This window comes from Rhyacophila brunnea, unplaced genomic scaffold (assembly GCF_057557595.1).
Source record: "Rhyacophila brunnea isolate RB1 unplaced genomic scaffold, BYU_Rbru_1.0 scaffold_6, whole genome shotgun sequence".
NCBI lineage: Eukaryota > Metazoa > Arthropoda > Insecta > Trichoptera > Rhyacophilidae > Rhyacophila > Rhyacophila brunnea.
The window spans coordinates 2,633,074-2,651,599 of record NW_028233276.1 but is presented as its reverse complement, the minus strand read 5'-3'; the positions used below and the strand labels follow the sequence as shown (position 1 = coordinate 2,651,599).

At 34.7% G+C, this 18,526-nt stretch overlaps 1 protein-coding gene across 4 annotated transcripts in view; it reads left to right on the top strand.

The window, feature by feature from the left end:
* The window catches only part of LOC147065096 (uncharacterized), an 83,435-nt gene that overhangs the window by 32,418 nt on the left and 32,491 nt on the right, over window positions 1-18,526 (top strand). Inside the window, exons 1-2 of one of the 4 annotated variants that reach the window (XM_085957107.1) lie at window positions 9,327-9,354; window positions 10,472-10,604. The exons of 1 other annotated variant lie outside the window; for it this stretch is intronic. In XM_085957107.1, coding sequence (XP_085813233.1) covers window positions 10,545-10,604 — 60 coding nt within the window. In that variant the 5' untranslated portion in view covers window positions 9,327-9,354; window positions 10,472-10,544. Of the gene's footprint in view, window positions 1-9,326; window positions 9,654-10,471; window positions 10,605-18,526 lie in introns of those variants that run through there. 2 more of the 4 variants (XM_085957105.1, XM_085957104.1) reach the window with 2 other exon arrangements.

Sequence of the window (18,526 nt, the reverse complement as noted above, 5' to 3'; positions counted from 1 at the left end):
ATATTAAAATATGGTAGCCGTACTGATAAGCAAGAAGATGGTATTACGTTTCATAGGTAAGTTGATACATGTTCGTGACAATTTATTTGTATATTATTATTTATTTTAATATCAGTGACCTAGTGTTTCTTTAAAATAACTTAAATTATGGATATCTTTACCTAATGGTTGCATTTTGACCGCTTAAAAATATTATATAACGTAAAAAAATAGAAAATTATATTTTAATTCTGAGCGTCTAGTGCGAGCACTAGCGAAATGGTCTATGGTCTCGAACATTTGTAGGCGAATGCGTTCGCTCGCCCACAAACCAAACGCACGGCACGTAGCTTCATTTAGCAATGCAACGGGTGGCGTCTAGATGTATCTATAGTCTATGGTAGAGAGGGTTTTCAGATTAGATACTTAGCTTGAAAACCCGTGCCCAACACTACCATTTTTAATTTTAGCTTACTTATCCGGTAGGTAGGTATCGGTACTTACTTCCGATAACATTAAATCGTGACCCTTCATAGTCTAACCTCTAACATGTAAGGCAATGGATTCTCATCGGGGGCGCCGGGTTCGATACCTAACGAGGTCACAAATCACAATACATATATGCCTTCTTCTCACAACTTGGGTGTTACTGTGATCGTTTCACTGCAGCTACTGCTGTTTCACTTGTAAGTGTCATTGAGCTTCATGGCTTGTTGTAGTGTTTAAAGAAAAGAATGCATATAGATGCTCTAACATTGACACCTGCTACACCTGTATACCCGTTATGAAAAAACTATTAAATGAAATTAATAAAAACGAAAATACGCTTGATACAAGAATAATTAATATTTTTTTTAATGGACATACTTAACTGTATTTTTGTTTTTATTTATTTTGATTATCTGATTTTTTATAACATTTTAATCAGTCAAATACGACGAGGTGTCAATGTTAGTTAGATTTTCGATATTCGACTTTACAACGATTTTTTTATCAGTTCATATCCCAGCCGTGTTCTGTAGGTAGGTATGTGACTTTGTATTGTAGATTATCATTTTTATTGCACATTTCATTAATTGGCAAAACAGCCAGATCATAGTTTGCGTATGTAGTTATCGTATAGGTAAAATTTTAGTATAGCATTTGATGTCGATACCACAATATTGTTTGGGTCTATTGTTAACCAAGCAAAAATATTATTCTGTACCTACATAAGCTTTTATCACATACTTCTTCGTGTCGGAATCTTCATCAGCTCGTCACTCCAGAAGTTGGCAACGGCAATTTCCGTTTTCCCCAGCTTATAGGATGTCATTGAAGTTTCATTTCAGTGGACATGCCTTCACAAGAATGTAGTGTTCAATGCTTTCATCATAAAATCCCCGTATTTATAAAGAAAGAAACCAGTCCACACATAACACCCCTTGGAGTCTACTGCGTGAGACACTGGGCTTTCATCTGGGGGCTCGGGTTCGACCCCGGTGTGTTTACAACATGTTTATGTGATATTCTCAAAGCCTTTATGTTTGGTTGTTTCACCACACTACTGTCATTGACCTTCATGACTTATAGTGTTAAAAAATATATAAGTAGATACATTATTATTTTAAAAAGTCTAACGCAAACAGAAATACATGCACTTTTGTGTTAGGTGTGATTATTTAAAACTATATAATATATATGATAAATAGGTACGATATATTATAATCTATGAACGTGGATAATTTTTAAGGCGATAAATGAAATGTTTATGTTATTTTCGTGTTTTTAGTGTATTATTATGTTAATTTAGTGTGTAGTTTGACTACTTTCCACAAATTTAATGTAGATTATTCTGCGATCAGTAAAATTTTATTGATGGATTTGGATAAATGTAATTTTTGTTTGAAGGGAACTTGTGTAATTCATGCAGAACACGACTATTCACTTGCATAACATATTGTGAACTGGCTGCTTTCTGCGTAACTACACTCAAATTTATTATACAATCGTGCGAGCACATTTTTTCAAATGCTAACAAAAACGTCAAAGAAAAATACTTGTTTATTTTACTTAGATGAAACTTAAAAATTGATTTGAAAATAGTGTAGAAAAATGTTACTTTTATCCTAGTTTACGTGACTCATAAAGGGGGAATATAATATTTTCGGTCAATTGAATAGACTGTTTTCACTAGGTATCATCAACAACGTTTAAAAAGATCAAATTCACATCGGAAATGGATGGTTTCACAAAAATGATCGACTACTGTCAAATGGTAGATTTTCACTGGAAAGAAGTAGTTCTCAGTTGTGAATAGATTATTGTAACACTTAAAAATTAATAGGTTTTGACGGAAAATATATTTTGATCTTCTTTGCGGTTAAATTAATCAAAGAATACATATAAGTCTATGAACAAAGTCATTCATAAAGAAATGATCAATTTGATAAAAGGTTATAAATAACTATTATATAGATAGGGCATAAATTATATTTTGTATGTCTTCAAAAATATATTATCTAGCCATACTTTATTTGACAGATTTGAAACATGACGTCTCGCGTAATGACCATAGACTAAGGCCCGTTTCAGACGGGACACCGGTGTCGCGCTCGATATAATATATGAGGCGTTTGTCTTCGAATAAAGGGGCCTTTGTATTATGTTTATGAACGCCCCAGAGCTAATGAGTCAACGCATAATTTCGCGTTATAAATTAGAACATAAAACTGGCTGCGGTAATAAAAAGAAGTGTATCGGCGGCTTAAGAATGTAGCGGCCGACTGAAAAGTGTACCGGCCACGCGTTGACTCATTACTTCTGGGGCGTTCATAAACATAATACAAAGGCCCCTTTATTCGAATACAAAGGCCTTATTATATACGAGCACGACTCCGGTGTCCCGTCTGAAACGGGCCTTAGGATTGTTTCGCTTTGTGAATTTCCTCCCTTTTCTATGTGACAAGTTGTCAAAATTATGTTTACTTATAGTATTTAGTTTATGTGAAAACTGTTATCTAAATGTTTGAATATTTTTGTTGTTGTTGTGAATTTTGATAAACGCGATGTACGATTAATTCCCACCCCTTTATAAAGGAACTAAAAATATTACGCCCTTCAGCGCACTTCCCCTTCCCCTTCACCTTCACAACACACCAGTTCTGCATTTTGATACCACATTCTTACGTATTCGGAGAAAGTAACTCCATATCTGTTTAGGTATATTATATTATAAGTTATCTGTTATATGATTGCATTATCGTAGTAAGTACATGTAACCTACTTATATAATCAATACAAATAAATGTTATCATTGTATATGATTAAAGACATGCTGATCACATGTGTCACATTAATATTTGCAATACGCCTAACTTTTAGTGATTCCGGATTATGTGATATTTATAAACCTTATCTATCTACTTATCACAATATATTTTCAAAATGTGCGTCCCGACGTCGTGGGGGTCCTGGGGCGCAGCAATTACGGTGTAGGGGTGTCGCAGGATATTCGAGAAATTTTATTCAATACGATGATGATACACGGTTACAATCATGACCCCCACATCTTGAAGCGGGCCCCCCTACCTATCGCCAGGGTTTAAAGGCAGTGGGACTTTTTACAGAATCGTTTTCTAAATGTTGTTTCAGATAAAATTAAAGGTTTTCCGTGTATTTTTAGCGATTTTTTTTGTATTGTTGAATAAATCCATTTGAATCATGGAGTTGTCGAATATCGACACACAATAATCAAAAATTGCATCGCACAACTAGACATTTTAAAATGTTAAAAGTTTATAAATAAATGTATGAAAACATGCAAGAGTTTTATTATAGTTATATAGAGTATAGAATTATAGTTATTTATATAAGGTATGTAACGTATTCTCTTATTAACAAAAAGTTATTAAAGGGCTGAGGCACATGTTTAATCGTTCGTGCCATGCGAGTACTTCAGTGGCATTGTCGTATAATTTTGGTCTCGCGAAAAATTCATGAAAGTTTATTTTGATTCATCTAAGTAGGACTTGTCAATGGATACAGTGTTAACATTGGTTTTGTTCTTCGTCGTGTCGTGTTGTGTCTTCAATGGCTGCGAAGTGTCGCTCCAGAAGGCAACACAATATTCTCCCGCTTATACCTAGGATCTTGTTGAAGTTACTTACATTAATTTAATATGCATGCTAAAGATATATTTGGCACTTCGATGCGATGGTTATCAGTTATTTCAATGTTTGGTACTCGAGACTGGCGAGATTTTTGACTAATTTATAGTTTTAATATATTTTGTATAAATTTTAAAAAACATCGATTTTTATTAAAATATAAATGTGTATAACTTGAAATTCTTTTTATTTATACCAAATCGAGCTTCAATATTGTGACCATACCTGAATAAGATTTGATATAAATAAACAGAATTTCAAGTTAGTCAAATTTATATTTTTATAAAAATCGATGTTTTTTAAAATTATTATAAAAAACTATAAATTAGTCATAAAATCTCTTAGACAATGCTTAGAAAACTTAATAAACTAAATTTTAATAATAAATATGACCTTAAATATGTGTTATAATAAGATGGGGACATAAACAAAATTCACATTTTATAACATTTTTCTTAAATTGTAGGTTTATCTTTGACTTCAAATAAAAAAAAACCCTTTTAATGTTTTCAGATGCATATTTATTAATACAGTTGAACAAAAAATGTCTCAAATTGCAAGCTTCATATTTCTCCGCTAGGTGCCTCTGGTAGAAAGGCAGAGTAAACACATCACCTTGAAACCGACGCCGGCTCTCGTCAAATATTTATTTATTACGTCTACTTGAACTTGACAATTTTTAATAAACCAATTCTAGATTACTTCATTTTAGATTTCTTTTCATCCAAACGTCTTTATCCTGTCATTTTTTATCGACTATGAGCACGGGAGCGTTGACACTAAATAAACAAAATATATACCGGTAGGTGGTTAATTTGTTAGAATTCCCCCACCGGTCACGCAAACCGTCGGCTGAATCACCTTAAATTAGTCGTATATATTTTCTTTATAAAGCAATAAATAATAAGAGTGAGTAATCATGTAATAACGATTGTTTGTTTTTTAATATTCCTAGCTAAAAATAACATTGCCAAATGTAATGAGCTCTAACTGTGATTTGATTACTGATTGTGATTAATATGCGCGTCGGAAAACCCCGGCGCTTTGCTCGAACCGGTTTCGCCTTTTGATCGCCTCCGGCCCGTCACCTTTTGCATCATGCTGTTTCGCTCTAACTTAACCTGTATTCTGTTATGCAAGCGTGTGTGCGTGGTTTTGTAGGGTGACCAATTAACTTTCAGTCATTACTTTTATGTCCAGATTTATTTGTGTTGTAAAGTGAACATATCTTTATTTTTTTATCTGAAAACTACTTATACTCATTACTAGGGAGCGGATTTATATGCAACAAAAAACATGATTATATGCATGCACATATGCACTTAAAATCATTAAAATATGCACTAAAACCAAAGAAATATACAGTTAAAAATTTACATTTTTATGGAAAAAAATGTAAATACCCACTTCACCCAATATTACTGATAAAAATCGAAGAACAAATTAATAATCTCAATCAATATAATACAATAACAAAAAAACGCAAATAATCAATCACAATATTCAAAATAGTTTGTTTACAAGTACAAATAATTGAATAAGAAATGCAATGTAAACTATACACAACTTTAAAAAACAAAAACGACACACTTAACTATTCCTAAATACTATTATTTCCTACTATTATTTACTATTATTATCTGCAATTTGTAAATGAAAATAAATAGGTAAGTAGACTCAGTACAAATTTATAAGACGGTTTTGTGTAGCTTTTTGTGCTCAAAAATAATAGTTTAAACTAAAAGATTATATACAATAAGTCATACTAGATAATGGTCAAAAAATACTCAATCTAAAATATCTAAAATTATGCAATTAAATCGTACATAACTTTGAATATTATATAGAAACAGATAGAATAATATTTTTATCTTTATAGTTTGGTTAAGGCAGGGCTTAACGAATTTAAGAATATGAACCAACAATATGTGTAATATGTATTCTTCATTCAATGAAAACCAAAAAGTATGAGTGAAAAAGTGTGCACAATTTTGTCGTATCGCCCAAAATATACCAAAACTATTATGGTTTGGTTTAGTCAGGGTTTAATTGATTTTTAAAAACTAACCAATACCATCTGTAAAGCGTAGTCTTAGTTTAATAAAAACATATACTTACGTATGAGTAACAAATTTTAATGTGCACTTTTTATGTCGGATCTTAGCAGCCTGCCTCCACCCGTCGCTACCGAATCTGACAAATCGTGGGCGTAAAAAATAGATAGGTTATATTTTTCACAAAGTCATCATCATCATCAGGGGCGCGACAACTCGGTGTGGGTCCTGGCCTCCTCCAACAGCTCCCTCCACCTGTCCCTATCCAGTGTGGCCGCTTTCCAATTTGGTACACCCAGAATACGGCAGTCACTGGCAGCTCCATCCAACCAGCGAATCTTTGGCCTCCCTCTTCTTCTACGTCCTATTGGATTGCTGGACATCACTCTCTTTGCCGGTTCATTGTCATTCATACAGTGCACATGACCTAGCCATCGCAGTTTCCCAATCTTCATTGATTGAACTGCGCTGCAATCTTCGTACAGCCCGTAGAGCTCAGCATTATATCTTCTCCTCCAATTGGTGCCATCCCTGATCGGTCTATATATACGGCGGAGAATTTTTCTTTCAAAGATGTTCAGGGCTCGTTCATTTCGCAGAGTTAATGTCCGATGCGTAGGTGAGCACTGGCTTTACAAGTGTCTTGTAATGAGTGCTTTTAGTTCGGCGAGATAGTATGCGGGACTTAAAATGTCTTAACATGCCAATGTGGCATTTATTCGCAGACATGATTCTCTTGTTGATTTATTTTTCACAAAGTACATAACTTAATATGAAAGCTAATCCAGGGATTTCAGATTTATAAATTCAGTTGATTCTCGGTATCGCAAATCTTAGTACCTAAGTATTAAATATTTACTATGTAGATTGTAGGTGGTATCCATTATCAACAATTTATAGGTCATATTTAAAAGTCGATATTTACCGCGTACAGAAGGCGTTTCGCTTACACCGCAACGGCGCAAATAATTTGTATGAAGTAGCAATTTTAAAATCTTATCGCGCGTATTTTAACCACTCTGCATAACTCTACTTTAAAATTATCAATAAGTGTGTCAATTCATAAATAGACTATTCCGACAATATTCTATTCTTCACCGTACAATTTGCATGCAAGTATTTTTAACTGCGGTGTTTAGTATCGCGCTTGTTGTTCCGCTGTCAGCAGGTTACTAGACATGAAATTGAAGTCACGTGCCTATTTTTATTACCCATGCTGTGATATATGGTGTAGAATCTTCAGACGTAGACAGCATCTTTAAGCGTACAAACGACACGTTGCGATTGCAAAAATGTAACCACAATCGTATGGTTTGTGGACGTATCGATTATGTTTCTATATGAAATTATGTTCACAATATACGCAAATTAACAATAAAAACTGTTCTCGTATTTTACACTATAATAAATAAGGATATCGTGTGTAGCTGTTCATCATCATTCATCAATCATCAGATTCATCACTTTCCATCGGGATTACCACTTGTAATTGTTTGGTATTTTAATTTGGTATGATGTCCAACTACTAAGTTTAATTTTATATGGATACATATTTTTGAATACAGTATAACCTCGTTTTTACGTGCCCGGAATTCACGTTTTCCCGGCAATTGCGTGTATTTTTTTCAGTCCCGATGTATTCAGTACATTTAATACCGGCATTAACGTTTTTCTTTCCCGCGATTTACGTCGGAAATATTCAAAATATGCGAGTTACGTGCACTTGACAATGATTGGGTTGTGACATTCGAACGATTTTTCAATAAAAATTTTAATTGAATGTTGTTTTTTAATAAAACGTTATTTTTTTAGAAACATAAAATTTAAATTTTCTTTTTTTTCAATACCCCCCTTTTACATTTTCCCTCCAATTAGGTTTTTTTTCTTCAGTCCCTTAAAAAACGTAAAATAGGGGTTATACTGTATTTGTTTAATTGTTTCATAATATAAATTTTAATATTACCATGATAGTATGGTTCTATTATTTTGATAGTTTAATGTATATTGCGGGCAAATACAGTTGTGAGGAACGATTATTCAATTGGGAGATTAAGTGAATCGCTTGATTGAAATGTTTGCTATCGACTAATCATTATAATATCTAATACTAAGTTAGTTACTATCTAATAATAAGTTAGTTCTATTTTATGTTGATAGATGTTACTGTATGAGTATGTGAAAACGGTTTAATTATTGATCACCTTGTCTAGGTGATTGACACTGACAGTACCTACATATTCCTACAATCATAGGTACCTTGACCTGCCTTGGCCTAAATAATGAATTTTAAATAATTTGTAATACATATCACGTTCGACAACGAGAAGTCACATAGCCCCCGCGGTGGAGTAGTTTGACAGTGCGCTCTTTCTGAACCCGCGATTTTTTTTTAATTTGTGGATCTATATGCTCCGCTTGAGAACGAACGTGGTAGTTAATTTACATATTCTGCAATCTTTAAATTGTAATGGCGTCGGCCTATAATGTTGTGGGTCCCAGGTTCGAATCCTGTATCTGGCAAATACGCATAATATTGTTTTTCAATTTGTCTTTGGAGTCAGAGTATGGACCTAATAGGTTGAATATGTGGCTAACATCCATTTCTCGTAAAAACAAAAATCTGTTAATACAAACCTCCACCCCGTGGAGGCGAGGCCCGTATGATCCTATTAGGATCGGACATGGTCAAAAGAAGAAAATAAGTTTTTGTATTGTGTCTGATTTTAGTTATTCCCTACTCTAGAATAGGATATCCTTAAAATAAACGCTTTACCGCACGTACCGACTTTTAAATTATTTCAACTATTGGTCACCTCAGCATAAATACATATGGATATAATATGGACGTGCTTTGGTGATACCTGATTTCACAGTTTACATATCAACAATATCAAAAAAACAAACAGTTTTCGTCGGGGCGACTTCGCGAACTGATCGAGCCGTATCCAAAATACCAATTAAAGCCTTCATTAACTCCCATCATCTACGCAAATTTGTCATCGCGAATTGGTATTTAGTAATTGACTGCAATCGAGGTGCTTCCTTGGCTTCACCATACTCTGACATTGAATGTAAAAATGTATGTGTAAAGATTATGAGAAAAACAACGATCTGAGAAGAATAAACAGTCTCAAAGTCATTAGTCAGTCGTGATTTCAACTCAGTGTTAGATGGTGCGTGACTTTTTCTTTGTTATTATTGTTCGTGTTTAAATCGCGAGGATATTATCTTGATAGTCAAGAAATAATGCGCAGTTTTGGTGTATACGTAAACCTGTGATGATCGTACTTAGAAAACAATCAGAAATTGTCTTACAAAAGTGCTTAAAAAGGTGTTTTGAAATTAGAACAGCAAAAACGCGTTGCATTTTGCCGGTGTGATAGTTTGTATACCTACCTGCTGACAGGTTATGCTATATCGTTTTGTGAATGTATACGTTCTTATTTTGAATCATTATAACGGAATAACGGATGTACGTATTTTGCGATGAAAAGTTTATGACATCGTGACACTAATAAATAATTATTGTATAGATATACTCTATAGTTAGGTACACTATTGGCTTATTGTTTATGCAAATTTGAGAATAACAAAGCAGAGACAACTTTCACTATTTTGCCATCTTCCATAGTTACCCACGTGGTTAGGCAATTGGGTCATCTTATAACAAAGATCGATGCCTTTTACCACGTTTTTATTAGCTCGTATTCTTGTTTGCCCGGTACAGATTTTTCCTTGTTTGTCCAAGATTTTTAAGTAACTTCCCGACAACTTTTAGAATATATCAGAACACGACGACAATGCATTCTTTTAATACTTTTGGCCATCTTTAAGCAGAATTGAATTCATTTTCAGTTAATTCTGTTTCGGAAGAAATTCGTTAAAAGTAATATTTACTACTCACTATTATTGGATGCTAAGGGGTCCTAGCAACTAAATTATTAATATATACTTGCGTTACTATGGATATCAATATGAAATGTCAAAATGACATTTCAGTATTCTATAATATTTATTCAGTATATCTATCAAGTACAAAAAAAAATATTTATTAATAGATAGGATTGTCAAGTTTATATGATTCAACAGAAAATTTAAAAACGTGGTATATAAAAAGTTCTTTTTATCATGTAATTATTCAGTATTGTAATAGTTATTATAACTGTTATTGCTTTTTAAATAATCATCATAATTATTTGCTTAATATGAACTTGACCCGGCGCTACTTTAGCATGCATGATAATTGATAATAAATAAGTACATACTATAAATATTTAATTTAATATATAGATCGACTGACTGCGGATTAATAGATAATATTTTGACAATAAATTGACTTTAAAAAAAACGTGAGAGTGACAAAATGTCTGCCCAAGTGAGGAGAGTCAAGATGGAGAAAATGGAACGAGTTGATTCGATCGAGGTAAATATAATTATGTTAAGTATTAAAAACGGTTTGTTCTATAAATCTCAACAGTATCGCCAAGCCTCTTTCACATACCATTTTAGACTGTTGTCTCCTTGAATATTCGTATTCTAGGTACAGATCAGTTGGTATAGTTGTATTTATTTAATTGCATATATTATACAGAAAATATATGACATTCCGCAAGACGCGACGTACATGTAAATAACAAAATTAAATTTAAAAAAACATACACATAACGCAGTGTTGCCATCTTCTTGTCACCGAATTATAGTACGCGGTCCAAGAAATTATAGTTTTTTGGCAAAAGTTATAGTAAGCGTTGTTAGTATGTTGAAAATGTATAGGTTTTTTGCTTCTCACTAAAAATAACGGAGAATATGAGAAATTCCGAAACTCCTTTTTATTTAGGTACCTCTTTCGACCAAAAACGCTTACCGACGAATTCAAGAAATCATTTTAAACCAAAATCAATGGCTTTTTTACGTGTTTCAAGCAATTTTTTGTCCAGGTTCTTCAAATTTTCTTATATTGCTAAATTAGAATTACGGAAATATCGAAATTTTAGTACTTTTTGCGTATTTTTCCGATAGATACTATACCTGTTTTATATCGTACATAGTACGCAGACGAAAATTATAATACAAATACTATAATTATAGTATAGTTGGTAACACTGACATAACATAACGCATCACTTAATATTATTAATCATGTCCATTCTCAGGCCAGTGGATCACATTAGGTTGTAATTCCGATAATGTTGATGATCTCAAACGAACTAACCTAATCTTGCAAAATGAATGGTACCTCATTAGAAACCGTCTATTCCAAATATTTAATAATATTGGTGGCATCATTAGAAAAGGGGAAATGGAGTCTATTCTACCATCACCACGAGAGGTGCCCTGGTTTGTAGAGTCTCCTTTGACGAGGAATGAGCTTAAGTTAATACTGAGGCTAAGAACAGGGCACACAATGGGCAAAAGATTTGATGTCCTCATGGGAAGAAGCGAATCGCAACTCTGCGATGAATGTCATGTTTTAGAGGACATTGTACATATAGCACTACAATGCCCTAACTATGAACTTCATAGAGTACAGCTGCGAATTGGGGATATCTATGAGAATGTCGACGAATTGAAGGGTGTCCTGGCGGTGGGTAAGTCGGAAGAGCTAGGCAAAATTGTAAAGTTATTTAACAGCATAGGAGTGAGGACCTGATCGACGGTTTAGAAGAGAAGAGGCGATATGACAGCGAGTCGCAGTCAAAGCCTCGGTAAAATCACAAATAAAAAAATATATATATTGGTCATCAATATATTGTATTTGACTATTTGTATACCCTCGCGGCCTACCTTTTACTGTATAATATAATAATAATTCCGCAAACCACCAGTTATTAGTCACCCCAGCACAGTTTTTCCAAGACTTACATGCTTTAGTACCCATCCCTTTAGAGGAAGAATTTACCGGCGAACCCCACTTTTAACGTCGAATTACGGGTATTTTTATGTTCTGAACAGCCAAATAAAAATATATTTTATAAATCAGTAGGTACTTAACAAAATTTTCCCAACAGAGTCGAATTCAAGGCCTTTTTTGATTTGCTTAATAAATTGCTAATTTAACTTAGAAGAGTAGGTACACAAGAAAAAATAATATTGCATGGCTACTTATATAGATGTCATTAACGCACGAAGAAAATATCCCTTGCGTCTGATCAGCTCGGAAGACTTGTACGAGTACAATGTATATCCGTAGTATGGGGGGGTGGAGCAGGTAAAATTCCTCTGTTGCCGTCTACATGAAGACGTCTATACGAAGCCCAAACCATAATATTAATATCAGAATTGAGATGGTCTATATGGAGTGCGATCAAGTGCTACATCATACCCCGTACTGGTCTAAGGATTCTAGAAGTTAAATAAGTACATAACAAAAAGACTGGAGGCTTTCGAGATGCGGCTGTATTGACGTGCCATAAAGATTTTCTGGGCGGATCGCATTACCAATGACGAGGTTTTAAGACAAGCCAATAAAGCAAGAGAACTTATAGCTACTATCAAGAGATGAAAAGGTGCACACTTCGATCATATTTTCCGCACCGAAAACTCATAATGTAGGTGAATGTAGGAGATTCTCTTTACTACGCATCCGTATCATAAGTGCCTCAGTATGCTGCAAGTTGGGGGCCAGTCTTCAATAGAAGATGGCACCAAAAGACGAATTGCACAACAGCTCTTCTACCCTGTGTCGCGCAACAGACAAAGGAAATATTAATTTTCACGAAGAAAATGTTGAACCGCATATCCCTTCGCGTTTTTCGCGCGCCTGCGCTAGAACGTCGCGTGTGACTTGATCTCAGTTCGTAATAATATCAGGTAGTTTGAAATAATATTCCGGTCACACTACTAATTACGAGGACAGTATGATAAGTCTGGTAAAAATGAAACAAGGAATGATTTTTTTTTTATTTTTCAATATAGTCCCCTTTTAGATCGATATACTTAGTACAGCGTTTTTTTCATTTTTGTGCTCTCTTCCGAATAATACGATTTCTCCAACACTTAAAAATAGGCGTTTTTTTCATTGATGAACTCGTCGTTAAAGCCAATTTTTTTTTTCGCCGAGCCTTTTCTTGGAATCTGAAAAGGGGGCTAAATGTAGAGAATACGATGGATGAGGAAACAATTCATGCAATTTTGCATTGTCCTTTATCTTGGTGGATGAGAATTTTTTTCCCTTCAAAGCGTCGTTAAAACGGTACAATAAATTGCATTAGATAATATTCCTTAGTAATCGTTTTTCCTTTTTTAATGACGTAGTCGATGTGAATTATGCCACCTGCATCCGAAAAAATTGTCACCATAACCTTCCCAGCCGATATAACCACCTTTGCCTTCTCCGGTGCCGATCGACCAGGAGAAACCCACTGTTCCTTCCTTAGTCTTTGGTGTATAATGATGGATCCATGTTTTGTTCACAGCTATAAATCTATACAGAAATTCATTTGGATTTCGCTAAAACATCTCCAAACATGCCTTTGAATTTGTCACACGTGTACGTGTACGTTTAATGTCGTTTGTGACCAATTGCGGCAACCATCTTGCGAAGAGCTTTCTCATATCCAAATGAGTATGACAAATGTTTTGAACCCATTCAGTTGGGATGCCTACAGCCTCACCAATATCATGCATTTTCACTCGCCGGTCATCCATCACAATATGATGGATCAATTAGGGCGTCTTGGACGTTCGCCTGAATTTCCACAACGAAAATCGGTAAACCATTGTGAATCGTTTCCATCGATGGCGAAGTCCCCATAATAATTTTCAATCTTTATTTATCAAAAATTTTCCACGCAAAAAATAAAGTTTTATCAATACCCAAAATTCACTTTTTTCATTTTTTACAAAAATACAAGAGGTTTTCATCTAAATAAACTAAATGACATATCTGCCTGAAAATGTTAATGTTGTCTAGTAACAGTGATGATAATTACTCTTGACATATTATTATGTTATGTGATATGCGACTGTGATTTAATTTCTTAAAATTTTACATGACTTATCATTCTATCCTCGTACAATAATTATTACCAATCAAAATGATTTTATTTCGTTTTTAATGCTCTTCTTGGTGTCATGACTCATTCATATCAGCTTGCAATTTTGTGGAAACTGAGCTTAGTGGCAAGATGACATATTATTATTGTTGTATTTTTTGTGTATTTAGTACTTAATTTAACACATCAGTTATTATGATCAGATTTTAAACTGCGTAACCCTGCATTGTAGTCTTGACCTCTGATAGTTTCTACCAAGCATGTCCAACGCGTTATTCGCGTGATGGATTTTGGTCGATCGCATAGGAATTGAGTCGTGAAAATGTAAAAGCATGTTTATTTCGTTATATAGTTATAATATAATAATATGATTTCAATCTGATTTTGAAGGGGAAGCATTAACCACTCCTATTGCTATTTCCCTAATCAATTGACGTGAAAGTCGTTTTCAAATAAACCACGCACGAGGACACCCGCGTGATCTCATCGTATCACTTGATTCGCATTGAATCACTCACGGCCTGCCGCAGGAATGAGAGAAAGAGAAGGTGTAAATCTCCGCGATTGAAGCGTATATTCCCTTACAGTCGCGCAGTAAGCTCTTTGCAGTGGCTAAGGGTGGATGTAGGCTTTTAAGATCCGCCATAAATAGTACACACTAAACTTTGTTAGTCAAAAGTACTTGTTTTCATTGAACTAAGACTACAATCTGTAGACAAGTGTTGGTTAGTTTTTAAAATCCAATGAAACTATGCGAAAACCACGCCATAGTAGACGATAGTGAAAAAATAATGTCTATCCATAGAATATTAATTATATTTATTGTTTGGTTTAGGCAGGGCTTAATAAATTTAAAAAAAAAATAACCAAAAATACGTAATATGTGTAATACATAATATGTACATATATTCGTAATCCAACGAAAACAAATAATTATTAATTTAAAAGTGTGCAAAATTTTGTTTTATCGCCCTAAGTAGGTATACCAAAACTATTGTATTTTGGTTAGGCAGGGTTTAATTGATTTTTAAAAACTAACCAACACCATCTCACATCTGTAAATTGTGGTCTTGGTTCAATAAAAACAAATAGTGCGTATGACTAACAAAGTTTAACCCTTCGCTACTGGCTCTTTGCAGTTTTGCACAGTGGGATAATAGTGTGACGATGAGTATGAATGAGTATGAGTGCCAGTCAGTGGCGCACCCAGGATTTAATATTGGGGGGCCCAAGGAGGATAATGTAAATTAGTCCCATAGGATCTTTTTCTTTTTCACAGCCTAATTTCTCGTTTATCGGCCTTTTGTCTATTGCACTCGGTGTACCTACACCATGGTCCCCACATCCTGAAACGGGCCCTCAGAATAGGATATTTGGCGGGCCCTCTACCTACCGCGAAGATTAAAGGCAGTGTGAAACACTTCATTAACGTTTTTCAAATTGTGTTTTAGTTCAAATTAAGGGTACTCATACAGTGAATTATTGGCGGTTTTTAATATATTTACTCTAATAATGGAGCTGCCGAGTATCGACACATAATAATCAAAAAATATATTGCACACTTATGATGGCCATAAAGTATAATAGCGCCGCAGGCGACTTTTTTACTATTAAAGCTAATGTATGATGTGTGTTTATCTCACTTATCTGGTCAACCCGACACGCCGGGCCCCCCACAGCCCGGACCCCCAGGTTAGAGCCCTGTCAGCCCTCCCCAGCCATTACCTATACCACTCCGGAATTCGGGTGGACACCGAGAATTTTTTGACAGTTCCATTAGGGATTGGGTTTCTAAAAAAACCTGACATTAGTGTTTCGAAATTTTTGTGTTAGAAATTAAAATCTAAGAAATTTTTCTAAAAAGGGTGCTGGAGAATTATAAATCATTTTTTTGCCGTGTTTTTATTTGTCTAAGCCCAAAAGTATAGTTTATCGGCTTTCAATTTCAATGTTTAAAATCATTCTGATAATTTTGGGGGGTGCCAGGGCCCCTTGCCCCCCCCCCCTGGGTGCGCCACTGGTGCCAGTGATGCCAACCGTACTATAATTTTAGTACAATACCTACTATAATTTTAATTCTGCGAAAAATGTAAAATACTATAATTTTACGCCAAATATACCAAAATACTATAATTAAAGGATTCAAGACGAAAAATGTTCCTGTACTATATATATTTTAGAATTACTATAATTTTTACGCATTTGTACTATAATCAGCATAGAAAAAGATGGCAACACTGATGAGTGCCCAAAAGAAGTCCAAAACTCATAATTTTCACATAGTAGATCACAGCTTACTTAAGTTGGACATGCCTGGTGTATACACATACAAATGGCTAACAATGTCTAACAATAAAACGATTATAGATGAAGATGACTATCGGTGAGCGAGATATGAATGATAATAATGAATACTAAGTAACACCATCTATTTATTACACAGCTCTGACAGGTGTCCATTGTTCTGAACCACTGCTGGTTTCCTTTGCAAAACTTTTCTTACTTATTATTAGGTAGGTATCGTTGTCATTGATAACAAACATTTTTAGTTTTGTAGCAAACAATTATTTTCCATGTACTTATGTAGTTACGGTAAATACTACGAGACGATAAATAGGTAAGTGATTATATCTTAGTTATTTCCTGAAAAAATACTTTGGAGCTAGCTAGCTATACATAGAATATGTTGTTATTGCAATACACCAAGTGAATTTCACAAAGCAACGAGATTCGTACCAATCACCACACTTGCAGCATTTCGTAGTTCAATGCGTAAGGGTTCTGGGTTTGATCCTGGTGGGGTCACAATACAATTACAGTAAACAGTTTCACCAGATTATAAGAAAAATGTACGATTTAGATAAATACGTAATGAAAAAGGTGAAAAATTAAAAATTATCCGGATTTTTATCCCGATCAGTCCAGATAATCGAAGCTCTACTAGTGATTGCTTCATTACTACTACACTACTGCCATGGGGCTCATAGCCTGTTATAGTGCTCAAAAGTTTTAAGAAACTCGACGTGTTAACATGTGCTACACAATGAGCGTGTCCACGATTATATACAGTGTCATATTGGTAGTATCTTATCTTGGAAATACAATCAAAAAGCTCTTGGAACGTGGGTAAGTACTTACCTATGTAAGATGTAGGTACCATCGTAAATTACCAACATTAACATAACTATGTGCAACATCCGTATTGTCGGTGGTATGTCATAACGGCCACTTAGTGAATGATGACGTACGTACCTTCCAACCATGTCCGATCCTAATAGGATCATATGGGCCTCCACAGAATAGAGGTTTGTATTAACATATTTTGTTTTTTACGAGAAATGGATGTCAGCCACTTGCTCAACCTATTAGGTCCGTACCCTGACTCACACACAAATTGAAAAACAATATGTGTGCTTGCCAGACCCAGGATTCGAACCTGGGACCCACGGCTTGATAGTCCAACGCTTAAGCCGCGCGGCCACCGTGAAACGTACGTACCTACCTACATGTATATCCACAAAAGTATTCGTTCTCTCACTTTTCATACAGCGCTTTGACGTATCGGCCACAGTATAGAAGTAGCACCATACATATACCATCATCATCATCAGCCTGAATCTATCCACTGCTGGACGAAGGCCTGTCCAAGCTGATTCCACTTCGTTGCGTTGCCACGTACTTCCGCGAAACTTAATCATTTCATCGATCCAGTGGCCTCTTACAGGTCTATCTTGCTGACGTTTTGTACCTCTTTGGTACCACTGGATAACTAGATTTGTTCAACGATTGTCCGTCCCTTCTTCGAGCTGTGTCCAGCTTATATAATAATATATTATTGTCTCTCTCGTATTTAGACCTTTGAACTTAGTAATAATTGTCGAAATTAGATGAGAAATCCGAACGATAACGGGTGTGTATTGTAATCAGTAATCACTTTGCCTTCGATGGCAAGGACGAATTGTTTTTTTTGTCAGACAGTGAGGAATTTTGTTTATTATAGTTAACTTATTATTTTTTGGGCTTACATCATCATTGTTTATAAATTGTGTACCTTCTTAGACAACTTCATATTCAATTGTCAGATAAGACTTTCTGGAGTTGACAACAAATCAAAAAATCGACAATACAGCTGTACTCTGATAGCGGGTTGTCACGTGGCAATTTTTGTCTTTCAACTGTCTGTCGAAGGTTGAACAAGAAATCGAAATGCATGTTCCCACGTACCGATTCAAGTTGAACCTACAGTCGTTTGTTAATATGGCGTCAAGGGAAACAAAAATGGTCCAGTCAATGAATATATTGGAGAGTGCATGGAATATGTCATAATTTTTGACTTCAGGACTTGTTACGA